The sequence below is a fragment of the Prionailurus bengalensis genome, chromosome E1 (genome assembly GCF_016509475.1).
Source record: "Prionailurus bengalensis isolate Pbe53 chromosome E1, Fcat_Pben_1.1_paternal_pri, whole genome shotgun sequence".
Lineage (NCBI taxonomy): Eukaryota > Metazoa > Chordata > Mammalia > Carnivora > Felidae > Prionailurus > Prionailurus bengalensis.
The window spans coordinates 13608701-13626441 of record NC_057347.1 but is presented as its reverse complement, the minus strand read 5'-3'; the positions used below and the strand labels follow the sequence as shown (position 1 = coordinate 13626441).

Below are 17741 nucleotides of genomic sequence, written 5' to 3'. Positions count from 1 at the left end.
AATGAATTTTTCCATATCCATGAAGGTCATACTTGGAAACCTGTTGAGGAAGTCCAAAACATTTGAAAGGTTCTAGAGATCATTATGTCTATGGCAAACACAAGTGTTTACCTGGTTCTGTCTCCCCCTGGAAGGTGCTAATTTCTGAAGCCTCAAGGGGTAACAGGGGAGTGGAGAAAAATCCCAATGTGAAATGATGTCATATTAGCTGTCTGTCTCTATCTCTCTGTCCTTTATAAGCTATTGCCTCCGTGAGGGTCTCTGGGCAAGCGTGACTGTCCCTCCTCTTTGCTTAAGAAGTGCCCATCTTCGGGGCGCCTGGGTGGCGCAGTCGGTTAAGCGTCCGACTTCAGCCAGGTCACGATCTCGCAGTCCGTGAGTTCGAGCCCCGCGTCAGGCTCTGGGCTGATGGCTCGGAGCCTGGAGCCTGTTTCCGATTCTGTGTCTCCCTCTCTCTCTGCCCCTCCCCCGTTCATGCTCTGTCTCTCTCTGTCCCAAAAATAAATAAACGTTGAAAAAAAAAAAAATTAAAAAAAAAAAAAAAGAAGTGCCCATCTTCTTGTCTGGGTGAATGCCATCCCAAGACCCCTCACTGGACTCTCAACTTGGTTTACATACCAAGGGAATGGGCTCTGGAATGGTTCCTCTCTTCCCCCAAAATATCAAGTGGGACTTGGGTGCTTGAATATGAGGGGTTAGAGAGAAGGCAGTGATGACTCAGTTTGCCAGCCCTGTTACTGGGAGGTTGGCAAGGCTGTTACCAAAATATTTAAGTCAAGAGCAGATTGAGAAAGAACACCATTTCAGATCTGGAGAGATTGACTTGGAGGTGATAGTCTAAACAACGCGTCCATGTAGAAGAGGCTGGACCATCAGTCGATGTTTGACCCATTGTGGTCTTGACATTATTTTCAAAATGAATCATCAGGAAATGTATTCCTCTGCGCATGCCTTTTGCCACTTGGGGAGCTCCAACTCCAGGCTTTTCCCGTTCAAGGCGACTTAAACATCCATCCTTCAACCAGAAGTTGAGACAGATCATGGTGCATTTTATTAGTGTGACCACTTTGGGGAAAGGCAAGTATTATCCAACTGATCATATGGGGCCAGTCATGGCACCATCACAGACTTTGTCCTTATCTGGTCATTGGGTCCATGATAGTATGTGTGTTGGATGATGTGTAACTAGAGCCAGGAGACCGAGGAGCTAGAAGCTAAGTGATGGTGCAGTTGGAAGCAGAAGGGAGTTCAGGGGCTGGGTATATACTTGTTTAGCTCCGTGAGAGAGTTCAACTGGGTATCCACTGATCCCACCTGGGAACTTAAGCTTGCCAATTCTCACCCTACTCAAAAACTTTTTTTACAGTTTTCTTAATCAACAAAAGGTCAGTACTCTGGAGCCCAAATTTCCCAAGTTCTATATGGAGAAATGCAATAGAATCTTGCTGTTTAGAAAATCTACAAGGCTTGTATTCACCAGCAGTGGAGCGGGAGATGTCCTCAATGGTATCTTCTCATTTCATGTAGCTGTTTTCATTTCATTTCATTCCATTTCATTTCATTTCATCTCATCTCATCTCATCATTTCATTTCATTAAATTTCATTTCATTTCACTTTTTCTGAAAAGTCCAGACCAGCGCTCAGCTTCACAAGTTAATGTCTTAATAGTCTGGGCAACAGCAAGCATCTCACTACTGACATGCTACGCGATGACATGTGTAGTGGAGATTGTGGACACAGGTTGCGGGAGCATGCCTTCCCATTCCCTTTCCCTGAAGCCTCCATTTCATCCCCTGGGATCTTGTGTACCTAAATTATGGCCATGCCACCATCTGCAGGCTTGGCGTTTTCTTCTTGGAACTTTGGTCTCAGGAAAAACATCTTTCCCTTTAACTTTCAAATATTACATTTGTTCCCCATTTTATGTCCATTCATTTAGTTCTGTTTGAGTCTCTCCAATGCTACTGTTCTTACCCACTAAGTGTCAGGTTTATCAAGTCTTTTCCTATTAGGTCACAATCTTTAACTCTGTTAAATTTTATGTGTCCTTGCATCCTGGCCCTCTCTGGGACATTGCTACACTTCGTGGTTTCTAGCAGGATCTCATTCTCCTTTCACCACCACTGGCACCTCCTAGTTTTTGCTCAGTTCTGCTGCTGGTGGAAGAAAGCCATGGATCTGGGAGCCTCAGGAAATGACTCTGTTGTCACTGAGTTTGTCCTGCTGGGTCTGTCAGAGACCCCAGCTCTGCAGCCCATCCTCTTCACCGTCTTCCTTCTCGCTTACGTAGCTACTCTTGGGGGCAACCTCAGCATCCTGGCTGCCATCCTCGCCGAACCCAAACTCCACACCCCCATGTACTTCTTCCTGGGGAACTTGTCCCTGCTGGATGTCGGGTGCATCAGTGTCACTGTCCCTGCCATGCTGAGACGCTTCATGTCCAATAACAGAAGCATTCCCTACGGGGCCTGCCTCTCACAGCTCTTCTGTTTCCACCTCCTGGCAGGGGCAGACTGCTTCCTGCTGACAGTCATGGCCTATGACCGCTATCTGGCCATCTGCCAGCCCCTCACCTACAGCACCCGCATGAGCTGGGGAATTCAGCAAGCGCTAGTGGGCGTGTCGTGTGCCTTTTCCTTCACCAACGCACTGACCCAAACTGTTGCCTTATCTACTCTTGACTTCTGTGGCCCCCGTGTGATCAATCACTTCTACTGTGACCTCCCACAGCTCTTCCAGCTCTCCTGCTCCAGCACCCAGCTCAATGAGCTGCTGCTCTTTGTAGCAGCAGCCTTCATGGGTGTGGCCCCACTGGTCCTCATCACTGTGTCCTATGCACACGTGGCAGCCGCAGTCCTGCGAATCCGCTCTGCTGAGGGCAGGAAGAAAGCCTTCTCCACGTGTGGCTCCCACCTCACGGTTGTCAGCGTATTCTACGGGACAGGCGTCTTCAGCTACATGAGGCTGGGCTCAGTGGAGGCTTCGGACAAAGACAAAGGGATTGGCATCCTCAACACTGTCATCAGCCCCATGCTGAACCCACTCATCTACAGTCTCCGGAACCCTGATGTGCAGGGCGCCCTGCAGCAGGTGTTCACAGGGAGACGGCCTCCAGAGTGAGATCCCTTCCTCTGGCCTTTATGAATGTCACGCTTACTGCTTCCAAAAGGTATTGTGATTAGTGCAGATGGGAAGTGAGTATGATGAAGTGGGGTTGGAGACTGGCTTAGGAAGGAAAATACAATAAAAATGATAATGGCTATCACTTATTTTATGGTACATGACAGGCCGTCTTCTCAGTGACTGACATCTACTAACTCATTTAATCCTCATAATAACCTTATGAGGTAGATGTAGATTTACAGTTGCCGATTAGGAAATTGAACCTTAGAAAGGTTGAGTAACTTGCCCAAAGTCACACAGCTAATCAACACCAGAGCTGGGATTTGAACCCAGGCAGGCTACATCTGTAAGTACTGCATCTCATTTCGACGAGGAAGGGTATCTATAAGGTGTGGGGAGGGGGGTGGGAACTGGGCAACAAAAAGAATGAAAAAGAAAAGGAAAATCAATATTAGAGGGAAAACATTATTTAAACAAAACAGAAATACGAATTAAGAGATTTTTGTGCCTTTGACAAATTTACACTTTGTTCCAGAGCAGCTGGTAGAGGTTAAAGGGATTGCTGGAGGCCAATTGCAACAAATAAATCAACAAAAAGGAAACAAGTGTTAAAACCAAGCCTGAGGTGTCTTTAGGCCTAAAATGAGTCTTTTGCAGGCAACATACCCATGGGTCTTGTTTGTTTTTTATCCATTCTGAAGCTCTGTATCTTTCAACTGGAGCATTTAGTCCCTTTACATTCAAAGTAATTATTGATATGTACTTACTGCCATGTTATTACTTGTCTTGTGGTTGTTTCTGAAGATTTTCTCTGATCCTTTCTTGTCTTTATTGCATGTTTTGCCTATTTTCTTTAGCGATATATTTGGTTTTCTTTCTCTTTATTATTTGCATGTTTGTTAGTGGTTTTTAATATGTGATTAGCTTTGGGTTTGTATATAACCTCATCTGCATATAGCAGTCTATATTAAGGTGGTGGCCATTTAAGCTTGAACCCATTCTTTTCTCCTCTCCTCCCCATGTTTAAACATGTGTTACTACATTTTATATCCCTTTTTTATTACTTCCTTGACTGATTTTTTAACAGAAACGTTCATGTTCACTGCTTTTGTGTTTCCTACTTTTATACTTCCACTCAAAGAGTTCCCTTTGATATTTCTTTCAAGGCTGGTTTAGTCATCATAAGCTCCTTTAATTTTTGTTTTTCTGGGAAACTCTATCTCTCCTTCTATTCTGAATGATAGTCTTATTGGATAGAATATTCTTGGCTTCAGATTTTTCCCATTAATCACTGTGGTGCGCGTCTGCATGTGTGTGTGTGTGTGTGTGTGTGTGTGCGTGCATGCGCACACAGGCACATGTGTGTACACATTTAGTTTTATTGTAACAAAACAACTTGTACACTTTTAAAGTTTAAAACCAAGCATCATCTTTCCTTTCCGGTGAAACAAAAGGAAAATTTAAAAATAAACAGGAACAGGGGCGCCTGGGTGGCGCAGTCGGTTAAGCGCCCGACTTCAGCCAGGTCACGATCTCGCGGTCCGTGAGTTCGAGCCCCGCGTCAGGCTCTGGGCTGATGGCTCAGAGCCTGGAGCCTGTTTCCGATTCTGTGTCTCCCTCTCTCTCTGCCCCTCCCCCATTCATGCTCTGCCTGTCTCTGTCCCAAAAATAAATAAACGTTGAAAAAAAAATTTTTTTTTAAAAAAATAAAAATAAACAGGAACAAAATTACAATGGACAATGGCAATTCCCAATAAGATCCCATAGGTTCTTCTGATTCTCCTATCGAGCGGCAGTGTTCAAGTCATCATTAGGAGGGTATTTTATTTTAAAGGTGTCATCTTAAACTGCTAGGATGTCCATTAAACATCCTGATTAAACATGCCAAAGCCATGTTGTCGAAATGCCCTCTTAACCCACCCAAACATTTCAAACCCACTCCTTGCTGATCTTCGGTAGCCCCATTTTTTTAAAGTCCCCCCCCCCCGCCACCTTTTTTAAACAAGAGAAAGTAGACAGATATATCTTGGTCAATGCTAATTGTCCATATTCACGTACAGACACAGTGTTATCTCTGAGCTCAATAGTGAGAGAAAGGAGGGAAAAAGCTAAATTCCATGCATTACTACACAGCAGGGTAACACCCTCCAGTTTCCGGCATAGCTAAGGGAGCAGCTTTTTCTTTTTTCCCACAGAACATGGTGGGGTTGATTCCATAAAGGTTTTGTTGAGACAGGAAGGGATAAAAATAATTTGGAACAGAAAGGAGTAGAGTTTCTTTCCCTACTCTATTTTGTTCATGGTATTTTCCCCCAAAGTAAGTTGAGAACCGTGGTATAAAGGCAGAGAATAGAGACTTTTAAAAACAGGGCAACTGAGCACAAGGAAAGGGGGAAAAAAAAAGATTACAACTTGCTCCAAGGGACCGGAGAAAATTAAAAATGGAAGTTTGGGATCCATCAGTTAGTCCTCGTTTCCTTCATCTTCCTCCTCCTCCTCCTCCTCTCCCTCCTCTATCATCCATATCAGGAACCAAGTAGTACTACAATGGATTTGGCCAAATATCATCTTCGATGACCTCTCCTAACTCATCTGAGTCAGAATGGTTAGCAAACAGGTGAAGAAGCTTTCTGCTTCCTCACGCCGTCTCTTCCCGAAGGCTTTGTTCTGCATTTGACTTGAATGTTTCATCAAATCCTTTCCAGATTTCCATTTGATTTTAATGGACTTTGAAGATGGATCACAATTCTCACTCAGATGAAATTCTTTGGAGAGAACTTTATTTTCAAAGTAAGGGTTTTCATCAAAATAAAAATCTATTCTGTAACCTGATTTAATATCTTCAAATTTTGTCACTTCAACTCTTGTCAAATAATGCAGCACCTCTTCATCCTCCTCCTCAAGCTGTGCAGACACCTGTGGATGATTGACAAATGTTACCTCAAAATTTGGGCTTTATGGTGATCAATTCTGACCTCTTCTGAAAAAAATGGTTGGTGGAGTTTGTTATATTTCTGTTCTACTTTCAAAATCTCCTCACTGACTTCTTCATTAAGTCTACGTCATTTTGTACTTCATCAATATGTTCTGTTGCTTCTTGCTGCTCTTTATCTCCCATTGGAGAGGTCAATGTCTCCTTTGACTTGGAGGCAGGAGGCAGTTTCTTCATTTGAGGTGGGAGTGAAGCTGGCATTTAGGGCCATGCTGTGAGGAAAGTCCACAAAATAAGGGCAGACGTATGTCTGGAAGAAACTCCAACTACTCTCCCATTCAGCACTTTGAATATATTATGCCACTCCTTTCTGTCTTGCAGAGTTTCTCTTGAAAAATATCCCAGTAGACTTATGAATTTTCCCTTCTAAGTTAATGGTTTCTTTTGTCTTGCTGCTTATACGATTTTTTTCTTTATGACTCTATTTTGCAAATTTGATTACAATATGTCTTGGTGGAGGTCGGCTTTTGCTGATTTTGATGGGAGTTCCCTGTGCCACCTAGATCTGGATATCTATTTCCTTCCACATATTAGGGAAGTTTTCAGCTATTTTTTCTTCAAATAAATTTTCTGTCCCCCTTTCTCTCTCTTCTTCTGGGGTTTGATGGGATAACTGAGTTCTCTACATCCATTCTAGTTTTATGTAATTCCCTTGTCTCTCTCTTTTTTAGCTTGGTTACTTTCCATTCCTCTTTTAGCTCATTAATTCACCCCTCTGTTTCATACTGCTGTTCATTCCATCAAGTGTGTTTCTCATTTCATTTATCGAGCCCTTTATCTCTGCTATGTTATTCCTTTTTCTGTGTTAAGGGTCTAACTCATGTTTTCCATTCTTTTCGCAAGTCCAGAGAGTATCCTTATAATCATTGTTTTAAATTCTCTATCAAGCATATTACTTGTATCTGCTTCACTTAGATCTCTGGCCATGGCCTTGTCCTGTTCTTTCATTTGGAATAAATTTCTCTGTATCCTCATTTTGTCTGCTTCTCTGTGTCTGTTTCTGTGTAAGAAAGTCAGATATATCTTCTGCTCTTGAAAGTTAGTGACTTTATGAAGAAGAGGTCCTGGAGTACCCTGCAGTGCAATGTCTTCTGTTCACCAGAACCTAACCTGACACTTGTCAACACAAAATGAACAAACCTTGTACAATTTCTAAAAAAAAAAAAAAAAAAAAAAAAAAAAAGGAATAGAGTTTTATTCAAGCCCAAGTGAAGACAGCTGCCTGGGATATACAATCTTCATGGAGAAGAAAGTGCTTTGGAAAAGGAATGTTTAATCCAGGGTTATATATGGTTTTGTTATAGCAAGAGTTACAATAATTATTATGAAGGACATTTCAGAAAACTACTAACTTTATTTTATGCTTTTAGTATGTGCAAGGTTGCAGGCTTCAGCAATATGGGAATGGAATTTGGGGAGATTTTTACTCTTATCTTTAGTTTGTAATATTTACTTTAGGTTATTTGCTAATGAAGTAGATGGACAATGTGTGCTCAGGGCAGAAAGATTGCCATGCTTTGAAGTTTGGTGAAGGCATTGTGACCTTGGTAAAAGTATAGCTTCCCTGGGAGCCCAGGAGCAGCACCCAAAAACGTTAAAAGTTGAAAATGTCTTTTATCATTCCTCCCTTTTAATCAATAATCTGTCCTCAGAAAGCAGTGATGATCGACCTTATGTTATGTCCCTTGATGCCAGGGTGACTGGCTTGTCTGCCGTTGGCCCATCAAGTCCCTCATTTGCTAGGCGTGAACACACACACACACACACACACACACACACACACACAGAGTTCCTTGTTGGGGGGAATTTATTGTAACATAAATGGTGGGAAGCTTAAAAGTGGTATATGTTCTTTATTAAGTCCAACTGATGAGCAAAGTACATGTGCTTGGCTGAGACTGTCTAGTTTTACATTTGATATAACATTTATAACAATGATATATGGACAGTAAAATAATTCCAATAAGTACATTTTGAAGAAACCAATGTGATATTTGAACAGACTGAGACAGAAGAAAAAGTCCAAAGAATCCTTTACGTACATCTTGGCAAGTAAAAGGGTAGGGAAATTTATGATTATTTATGAGGAAAGATGGAGCATGCACATTGAACAAACCTGACATATATCCCCATGTTTCCTTGGGGTGGAGACTTAACATCAGAAGGAGACAAAATTCAGTCCCTGGCATCAGGAAGTTTTCTTAGGATAAGGAGAAGGGGTCATGGGCATGCTCTAAGAACTGGTATAAGCTGGATGGGGTCTTAGGCTTGTTGTTTCTGGTAAGGCACGCACCTGTGCCAAGCCTTGCTTGTTCATAGGCTGTAATCACATCAATTGACCTTGAGTCCAGGCTTCTGCAGAGACAGCCAGTGAGTCTTTTCCTGAGATCTGAAAAACACAACAGTTGACTGGGGGAAATTGTTATCTGAAAAACAAGTTTTAAACTTTTTGTTAGTTTTAACATCCTTAACCCTATGGGGCACGGTTTCAATTCCCCTGAGTTATGATCATCCCTTAATCTTGAAGAATTGGAATGATGACCAATTTGGCTACTTCTTTGTTTCTTCAGGTGAGGCACGTTTTGCATAAAGAGCAGTTTCTGAAAATCTTTGCTGTACTATACCTATGTGCTGGGCTAAGCAGAAGTTTTAAAGGCCACAGCAGCAAGGGAAATAGAAGCAACATACAGTCAAATATGCTACGTTTTCTTCCTGTTATAATTGCCTGTAGTCAATCCTTCATTCCATTTCTTTGGAACATGGGTGGCAGTCCCCCTTCTGTAACTGCTTCAAGCTGAATTAAGGCATAGCAGGGGCCTTGGAATGGAAGGATTTGACGTGGTACTGGAGGGACCCAGTGGCCCCTTGTGCCAATGGAGGGGAACTATCAGAGAGAGTTCCTCAACTGAGAACTTGGATATTTTCCTACATAGTTTGGTGCTACATGACATCGTTCATTTTATCCCCAAACACATTTTAAGGAAAAATAACAATATAGTTAAGCCCATCATCCCCTCTAAAGGCTGTATCAATGGGTATCCAATAGAATAGATCAGTAAACCAGTCCCAGCCACCTTGGAAAGGGGGTGGTGGTGGTGGTCAAGAGCTTCTAATAGCCAAGTGGCTTGCTGCTTGATTTTATCTCTATGGGTTTTTATTTCCCATAAGGAGTCAATATATGTGGTGTTAGCAAGTGGTGTTAGCCACCATATAGACTCTGTCTTAGTTAGCAAGCAATCAGGTCATTAATAACAGGGTTGTTTTTTTTTTTTTTGGAAATAAAAGAAAAATATAAGTTAATGGTTGGAGCAAATTATAAATGCGGCGTTGGAGTCCCTAGTGATGCCAGTATGAGAAGATTTTTAGATGTCAGACTTGAAGCATCCCCAGATGTAGGGAGAGCAGGCAGTGGCAATCTGATGGATTTTATAGTGCAAATGTCTCTGGTGATCCTTTTGAGTGGCCCATAGAGTAACAGGCACAGTGATTGTATATGATCTATTGTGGCAATCTTTCTGAAGTTTACCTCAAGTTGTCTGGCTTTGGTCTGCAGGGCTGGTAAGGCAGCTGGGAACTCCATAAGCAAGGTATCAGGCTGACATTTCTAGGGGACTCTACTGGCTATAAAGTCAACCTTAATTCCTTAAAGCCATCTGGTCTTATCTAAGTCCATACATGTCTCTTACAAATATGATGTTCCAAAGCCTTGGTAATATAACCAATGTTTCCAATGGTGTTCTGTTAAAGGAGAACAGATTTTTATTGAATTTACGTAAATAATTATAATCACCATGAAGGAAAGAATACTCATTGAGAGTTTTGAATTCTGGAGGGTTCAGGCAGGGAGAAAAGATAAATGCTTCAATTTGTTCATAAAGGAATCTCTATCAAATTTTTGTAAATCATAGATAACCTAAAAGAAAAAGTTTCCTTGAATCTGAAGAGCAAGCATTAGAGAATCAGCAATATTTTCAACATTTATTTATTTTTGGGACAGAGAGAGACAGAGCATGAACGGGGGAGGGGCAGAGAGAGAGAGGGAGACACAGAATCGGAAGCAGGCTCCAGGCTCTGAGCCATCAGCCCAGAGCCCGACGCGGGGCTCGAACTCACGGACCGCGAGATCGTGACCTGGCTGAAGTCGGATGCTTAACCGACTGCGCCACCCAGGCGCCCCCAGCAATATTTTCAAACAAGAGTCATAAAACAAAACTGTAATCATTTTCCTTAATTCACTTAGTCCCATGTTATTAATTTTTGTTTTGGTTGAATGTAGTTTTCCCATTAGTTTTGGAAATCCTTACTCAGTTCAGTTTTATGATCTTAAAGATATCAGAAACCTGTATTTGTCAAAATTCCTTTTCATGAGTCTCTTTGAAGTTGAAACATATTTTGTAAGAGCATCAGAACAATAACTGTAAATGACAAAAGACTCAAAAACGGGCATGGTTTGATGAGACTCTGATGAGAGCTCATTACAATGCAGTTGACAAGGAAATTTGGTTATTTTTGTGACACATAATGTTTTAATAATTAGAATTTTAAGTGATGACATTATACCAGGAAATATTCAAACCTTAGGAATTTTATATGGCTTTGGAACAGTTATAACATTTACCCACAAAGATAACCTAAGAGAAGTTACAATCAGTTGTTTGACAATGCTTCCCACGTGACTTAACATACCAAATAAACAAGCCTATTTAGTCAAACAGACTTCATGTAGTATTTGAATTTCTGGGAAATTTGTTTAAAAAAAAAACTTAGAAAAATTTAAAAGCATGTGCCTATATAAGATGTTAGATTATTATAAAACCTAATATTTGATTACTATTTGACCAAAAGGGCCATAAGAGATTTTACGGAACGTTGGAATACTTGTGACCAAAATTTGCCACTTTAATATTGAAGGATTTGGTTTTTTCGAGTAATCAAAGACCTTACAAAAACAAATCAAGAAACCTTATTTTTCTGAGCAAATGGGCGGGGTGGGGGTAACCTTGTTTATAATTTCTTATCAAGAGTAGACCAGTAATCCAAAAAATCTTAGTCTTTTTTTCTTAACAGAGAGAAAAGCCAAATCTTAATTTTATATCATAATATTTTAAAAATTCATTTATTCTAGTGTTAGTCCTGACCACATATAAAATTCTTTTTCAAAGATTCCCCTTCACAAACGTTTTACAACTTTTTTTTTTTTTTTAACTTAGATTCTGTCCTAAATTTTCTCTCTCTAAATAACCAGTCTCATTTCAGGACAAAATTATCTTCTTTCCATCAACAAAATGTATTTTCATTCTTTACACCTTTCTTACATATCTCCTACTTTTCTATATACATAAATTGCTTTTTTAAAAAATCATTTTCCAGCAATCTTAATCATATTTATCAGAGTTTTAATTCTTAGAAATCTTAGTCTCCTGTGAAAGTTAACTAGTAACAAATTGTGAATTATTACACCAGAACGTTTTAGAATGGAAAATTTATGAATATATTTAATAGTTTCTACATCTTTTTTTTATAGTACAGTCTTTCAATAATGCACAAAGTATGCTTACCAACTGACTCAAGTATTTTTTTTTTTAAGTTTATTTATATTGAGAGAGACAGATCGCAAGCAGGAAGGTGCAGAGAGAGGGGAAGAGAGAGAATCCCAAGCAATCTCTGCTCTGACAGCAGGGCTTGATCTCATGAACCGAACCATGAGATCATGACCTGAGCTAAAATCAAGAGTCAGACGCTTAACCAGCTGAGCCACCCAGGTGCCCCTGGACTCAAGTATTTTCAGTTTCTCTACAATAAGAAGCCAACACAGACAAACCTACATGCAGTAATTAATGTTTTAAGATTTTATTTTATTTGGGAAAGACTTAGATACCCAATGAATTTAACCTAGTTTATCATTTAACTTAGCAAAACTTCAAAGTTTTAGATTATTAATGATTTGGGGAAGCTATTTAAAAATTTATCCATAAACCTTTTTATTTATTTAACTTACTTGTTCTTAGCAATTACCCATGAAAACTTTATGAGACAGACAAAATTAACCATTATTTTAAGTCCCCTCTGCTTACACATTGCGACAGAGATAACATGAACTTAACAAATAAATTCAAATAGAATAAAAAGTTGGTTGCCTACATTATATTTGATGTCGATAACTCTAAAGCTATGTTTATTTTAATTAAATCAATGACCTCAAATTAGCTTTAGTATCGAATATATTGCATCCAAATCCACTAAGAAGTCAATCGGTTTGTTCCCCACTGGTCAATTTTATTTGGGGCTCCTGTGGGGAAATCTGAAGTGAGTGATTTAAGTCCAGGGGAGTCCTTGGACTCTTTCATGTTGATTTGGGAGGTGCTTCCCTTTGAACCTCACAAGGAGGTGGCCCAACAGCTTGGGGTGCTTTTTGCTCCTTGACAGTGAGGGTAGGACGAGCAAGAGCTGATGGCACTGGAGGCTGGTTTAGGAGCTGGTTGTGCGAGTGGACCGGGAGGGGGCACAGGAACAGGAAACAGAGGCAAAGGTAGAAGGGGAGTCGCTGGCAAGGCCAGAGGCAGATTTAAAGTTTTGGCCTAATTTTTTTTAAACCTCCATCTCCTATCCGCTCTCCTGTCAGCCTCTGGAAGAGGAGAGGGCCGGCCACCAGTTCTGGTGCTCGTGCTTGGAGGGTGGATTTAGGATTTCTAGTGTCTGCCTGTCTTCCTTCTCCTGTTCCTCATTATTCCGACTACTGGGTAAGGGGTCAGTGTCTTAAATTTTCGTCTTCTTTATCTCTTTGGACCATCGGTTAGGTCCTTTCCTGTGATGCATCTTTATTATGAAGTAACATAAAAGTATGGATGTTGGGAATTTTATCCCGGCTCATGTGAACTTGAAAAAACATTTGGATTAGTTTTTAGCCTTTTGTGTTTTAAAATGCTCAAATTTTACAAGCGCTTGCCTTTAAACCAATTAAATAGAGCTCTTTTACAGATTAATTTTAGCAATGCCCATCCACAGGTAGAGAAAATATCTCACATTTATAATACATATGGACACAAATGCACAAACAAAATGTAGTCTGCATTTCATCAGTGTTTGTGGAGAGGACATTAAAGACCCAATTTCCATATATCCCCCTTTTATTAACACAAATCTAATTGTAAGACAGCATTATAATTTATGGATCTATTAATTAGTTATTTTCCGTTTCCAATTACATCACAACCGGTTTCTTGCAGAGACACCAAAAGCTGCAGCAAGGGAAAACCGAATGAAGCCAGAGTACCTCTGTGACTGTTGGTTCCTCCCCCAAAGCCAGGAGCTTCGTTGACTGAGCCAAATGGCTTCCTAGTTTCTGGTTACTTGGTCTCATAGCCGGCTTTCTCTACTTATGCACCCAAGAAACTAATTCAGACATGTCAAAAGAACCCCATTTGGGCCACCTGAGACTCAAGTTAATCCTTCCAATTTTCCCTCGTAAGTAACCACTTGCAAGTATAGGCTCCATATGTCCTATACATGTAGCCGGCTGGAGTTTCTTGTGGGTGGTTCTTGGTTTTCTGGGGGCTAATTCCATCCTTTGAAGCATGGTTCCCCATTTCTTTTAGTCTCAGTTTTACTTTTAGAATAAGGCTTGAATAAGATTAAGTGTGGTGGATCGAGAGGGTGCTGTTTGTGAGTGTCGCCAGTCACCACGATAAACTCTCTTACGTGTCTTGGTTTCTTCCAGAGAGGTCCAAGACCACCGAGGGGGCTCGGGGCACTGGATGATCAATCCTTACGTGTGCGTTCCCTGACAAGCCAATCATTAATTATCTTATGAGATGGAAATTCCTATGGGACCCCTTGTCGCGACCGGCGCAACAAACACCGAGATCAGGGTCCTGAGGGTAGGGGAATGTAAGAAAAAAAGAGAGAAGAGAAGCCAGTTTGGGAACAGGAGGGTCCCCTGGGCTGATGGCCCAAGTGATGGCTTTATTGTTGCTGTACACAATCTTTTATATCCAGACTCTTATGGGTCAGGCCATTCTAAGAATAAACAGGTTTCACATAATCGCTGCCAACCAAAACATTTAGTTCTGTGTTCCTTGTGAATTTTCTAAACGGGTCACAACAAGACCCTGTTGATAAGATTGCTAGCAAAACACAATTCCCATGTTTGTTTCTATCTGACTCGGGGTAGAAAAAGGGAGGTAGCATTACTGCCAACACCTGCAGACCACAGACTTCAGGAATTAACTTTCTCAGCCTTGACAAGGCTTTCGTATGCCCTTGAAAGTGGGGGAATGGGAGGGGGAGCCACCAGGTTGGCTGAGTCAACAGGGAAGGTTGCTCAACCCGGTCTCAGCCTGGCACTGGGGCCCGGCCTCCCACACCCCTAGACGTCTTGAGTAGTATCCTCAGACACTTAGGGAGATTTTTCCTCCTTAGTTTGGAATGTTTCCTTTAGGTTATTTGTTAATGAAACACATACAGTGTGTGCTCAGGGCAGGAAGATTGCCCATGCTTTGAAGTTTGGTGAAGTCATGGTGACCTTGGTAAAAGCGTAGCTTCCCCGAGAGCCCAGGAACAGGGCCCACAGATGTTAAAGCTGAAAATGTCCTTTATCACACTTTAGGAGAGTACCCTTTGTGTGTTGCTTGTGTCCTGTTGTGTCTGGGTCACTTTTCCTTTCAGTGCAGCCTTCTGCACTGACTCCCTGCCTGTTGTGGGCTGTGATCTCTGCGGTGTGGGTGGGACCCAGGCAGGCCAGCTCTGAGGGGACTGCCCACCCACCCCTGAACTTGAGAGGGGGCATTGGCGTTAGCAACATTTGTGTGGGGCCTCTGGTCCCACGCCCCATCCCTGAAGCGCTTCGGCTGCTTTAACAGCATTTGCCCTGAGCCCTGGGCTGAGCCTAGCGTGCCTGGTGTGACGTGTCCTCCGGAGAAACTGCGGGCCTGGCACGTGCTGGCAGGTTGGGTAGCTGGCGTCCATGCAGCCCCACCTCCCGCAGAAGGGTCAGTGTTTATGCTGGAAGGTGGGGGAGGAAATTGGCACCTGCCAGCTCCCTTGTTTTTTGAAGTGCCCCCAACACACTCCGAGATCAGTATGAACAGATCTGTGTCCCGTTTGCCCCCGTGGTGTGTAAACTGCCCTTTTCGCCTTGCCTCTCTGCATAGACTGCAATCCCTTTCAGGGCCAGGTACCCAGCTATCTCTCACCCTCCTGGCAGCCCAGTGCTGAGTCAGCTGACTTTTAAAGGCTCCACCTGGGTGGCTCAGTCAGTTAAGCATCCTTCAGCTCAGGTCATGATCTCACAGTCAGTGAGTTCGAGCCCGGTGTCAGGCTCTGGGCTGACACCTCGGAGTCTGGAGCCTGCTTCAGATTCTGTGTCTCCCTCTCTCTTTGCTCCTCCCCAGCTAACGCTCTGTCTCTCTCTAAAAAATAAAACAAAAACATAAAAAAAAAAAAATTAAAGCTTTGGGCTTCAAGTCCCATTGCTTATACGAATTCAGCCCCTTGGTTTTGAAAAGCCAAATGTTTGGGGGATTAGTTTTCCCCACGTGAGCTCCCCAGTGTGAGTGATGTGAAACTGTTGGGGTTCAGAGCCCTCCGCCAAGAAAGAATTCTTGAGACATCTTCAGTGCAAAAGGTGGCTTTATTAAAGCACAGGGTCAGGACCTGTGGGCAGAAAGAGCTGCACTGGGGTTGTGATGGGTGACTGATCATATACCTTCAAGTTTGGAGGGAGGGCGTGGTTAGGGATAGAATAAGTTTCTAAGGAATTCTGGAAGCAAGGTTTCCAGGACCTTGACGGGGCTAGCTGTTGTTAGGAAAAGATCATCCAGTACTAACAAAATCTTAGTCATGAGACTCTTCAGATCAGTGGGCCATATGCATGGCTAACATATAACATATATGCTAACATATATTTGGGGGCTAGAGATAAAGGAAGTTTCCAAAGGAGTTTCTATATGTTAAAGGAGATTTACAGGATCCTGGGGGATCGGGGCAATTTTAAGCTAAGATTGCCTTTTGGCTTTAGCAGTGTTAACATCGAGGCAGCCGAGTTCCTAGGGGAAGGTCACTCTGCCTGTCTCAAGGACTTGTCAAAGGGCTGTAAGCTGTAAGGAAATTTAATTTTTTTCTTTTGCCTTTGTTTTCCACATCGTAAGGGCCAGTTTCTCTGCCGGCTCCCTGCGTGTAGCTCCCTCCCTCCCGGCAGCAGCCTCCCTTCCCACTTCTGGCCTTTCAGATGCAGCTTCTTCTCTTTGGACCGCTCTCTGGTTTATTGACTTGGATGTGGATGGTATCTACAGTAAAACCTGGAATTGCCAGTAACTGGTCCTGCTTGTATTGATGTTCTAATTTAGGGGCATTTGGCAATATTGGGAAGGGCTTTATCTGTAACGTATGGCTGCTTCCTAGAATTTTCTGGTTCTGTCTGAACCCTAAACTTGCAATACAGGTTACTTGTACCAGCACACGAGACGTGCTCAAGCACTATCAACGGGATGCATCTGTCTTGTTTTAAGGAAGACGGCCGCAATAGTTAGGCGTTATCTAGGGAGAGAAAAGAGGTACAAGACCTGCCAAGACATTAGACCTGACACGAAACTGAACCCCACATATTTTCATAAAAGCGTAAGTCTATTAAATTATTGATTCCTAAAGCACTCATTGAGCCCCTAAAATGTAACAGGACTCATAGTAAGTATTGAGAGGCAGAGAAGAGTAAAGCAAAAGCTCTGGTCTCAAGATGATTCCTTGATAGAAAAGGGGCCCAAGGAGGCCAAAGTGGCAGAAACACGAAGGGTTGTAGGTGCTGTGTGTTAGGTGGCTTACGTGCACAGTGACGATAAAGAGAAAACTCTGTTGTGGCAGGACAGTGACAGTATTGCCAAAGGGCATCCTGGTAGAGATGCAGATTGAGCCGTGTGTTTAAAGATGAGCCGGCATGGGGCGCCTGGGTGGCGCAGTCGGTTGAGCGTTCGACTTCAGCCAGGTCACGATCTCGCGGTCTGTGAGTTCGAGCCCCGCATCAGGCTCTGGGCTGATGGCTCAGAGCCTGGAGCCTGTTTCTGATTCTGTGTCTCCCTCTCTCTGCCCCTCCCCCGTTCATGCTCTGTCTCTCTCTGTCCCAAAAATAAATAAACGTTGAAAAAAAAAAATTTTATAAAAAAAAAAAAAAAAAAAAGATGAGCCGGCATTCGCCAGGCTGACCAGGGAGGGTCTCCTTCCAGGCAGAGCGTGACCTCTTCAGGGACCCTTTGAGAGGAGTCAGAGTAGGAGATGGTTGCGGTGGGGAGTTGGGAAAGGGGGGTCACAGATATGCAGCTGTCACTGGAGAAAGGGAAGTGCTGAGGGGGCAAGGGGGAAACAGAAGACTAAAGGAGATTTGGGTTTTGTTTTAGTTTTGTTTGAAAGTGAGAAGAGCTGCATGGTTTGCATGCTGGTATGCAAACACCAACCCAAAGGAAAGGTTGAGAGGCCCCAAAAAAGGAGATAGTTGCAGTGAGATACAAAGGAATGAGAAAATGTAACAGTTATGGCAGAAATGATTGAGTTTCTATATAATGACACATTTATTGATTAAGAGAAAGTGCTTATTTAAGCACTCATTGAAAGAAATAGAATATAATAATTAAGTACTGA

At 42.4% G+C, this 17741-nt stretch overlaps 1 protein-coding gene and 1 pseudogene across 1 annotated transcript; one reads left to right on the top strand and one right to left on the bottom strand.

The window, feature by feature from the left end:
• Nucleotides 1-2111: 2111 nt before the first annotated feature.
• On the top strand, nt 2112-3121 carry LOC122484712 (putative olfactory receptor 3A4). The gene has a single exon (XM_043582663.1). The coding sequence runs from the start codon at nt 2174-2176 to the stop codon at nt 3119-3121; it is 948 nt and encodes a 315-aa protein (XP_043438598.1). The 5' UTR covers nt 2112-2173.
• A 2466-nt stretch (nt 3122-5587) lies between these two features.
• On the bottom strand, nt 5588-6317 carry LOC122486042 (annotated as a pseudogene).
• Nucleotides 6318-17741: the final 11424 nt, after the last annotated feature.

Bases quoted from the DNA above. Each gene is read 5' to 3' on its own strand.
- LOC122484712 (XM_043582663.1), top strand. From the start codon at position 2,174: ATGGATCTGGGAGCCTCAGGAAATGACTCTGTTGTCACTGAGTTTGTC.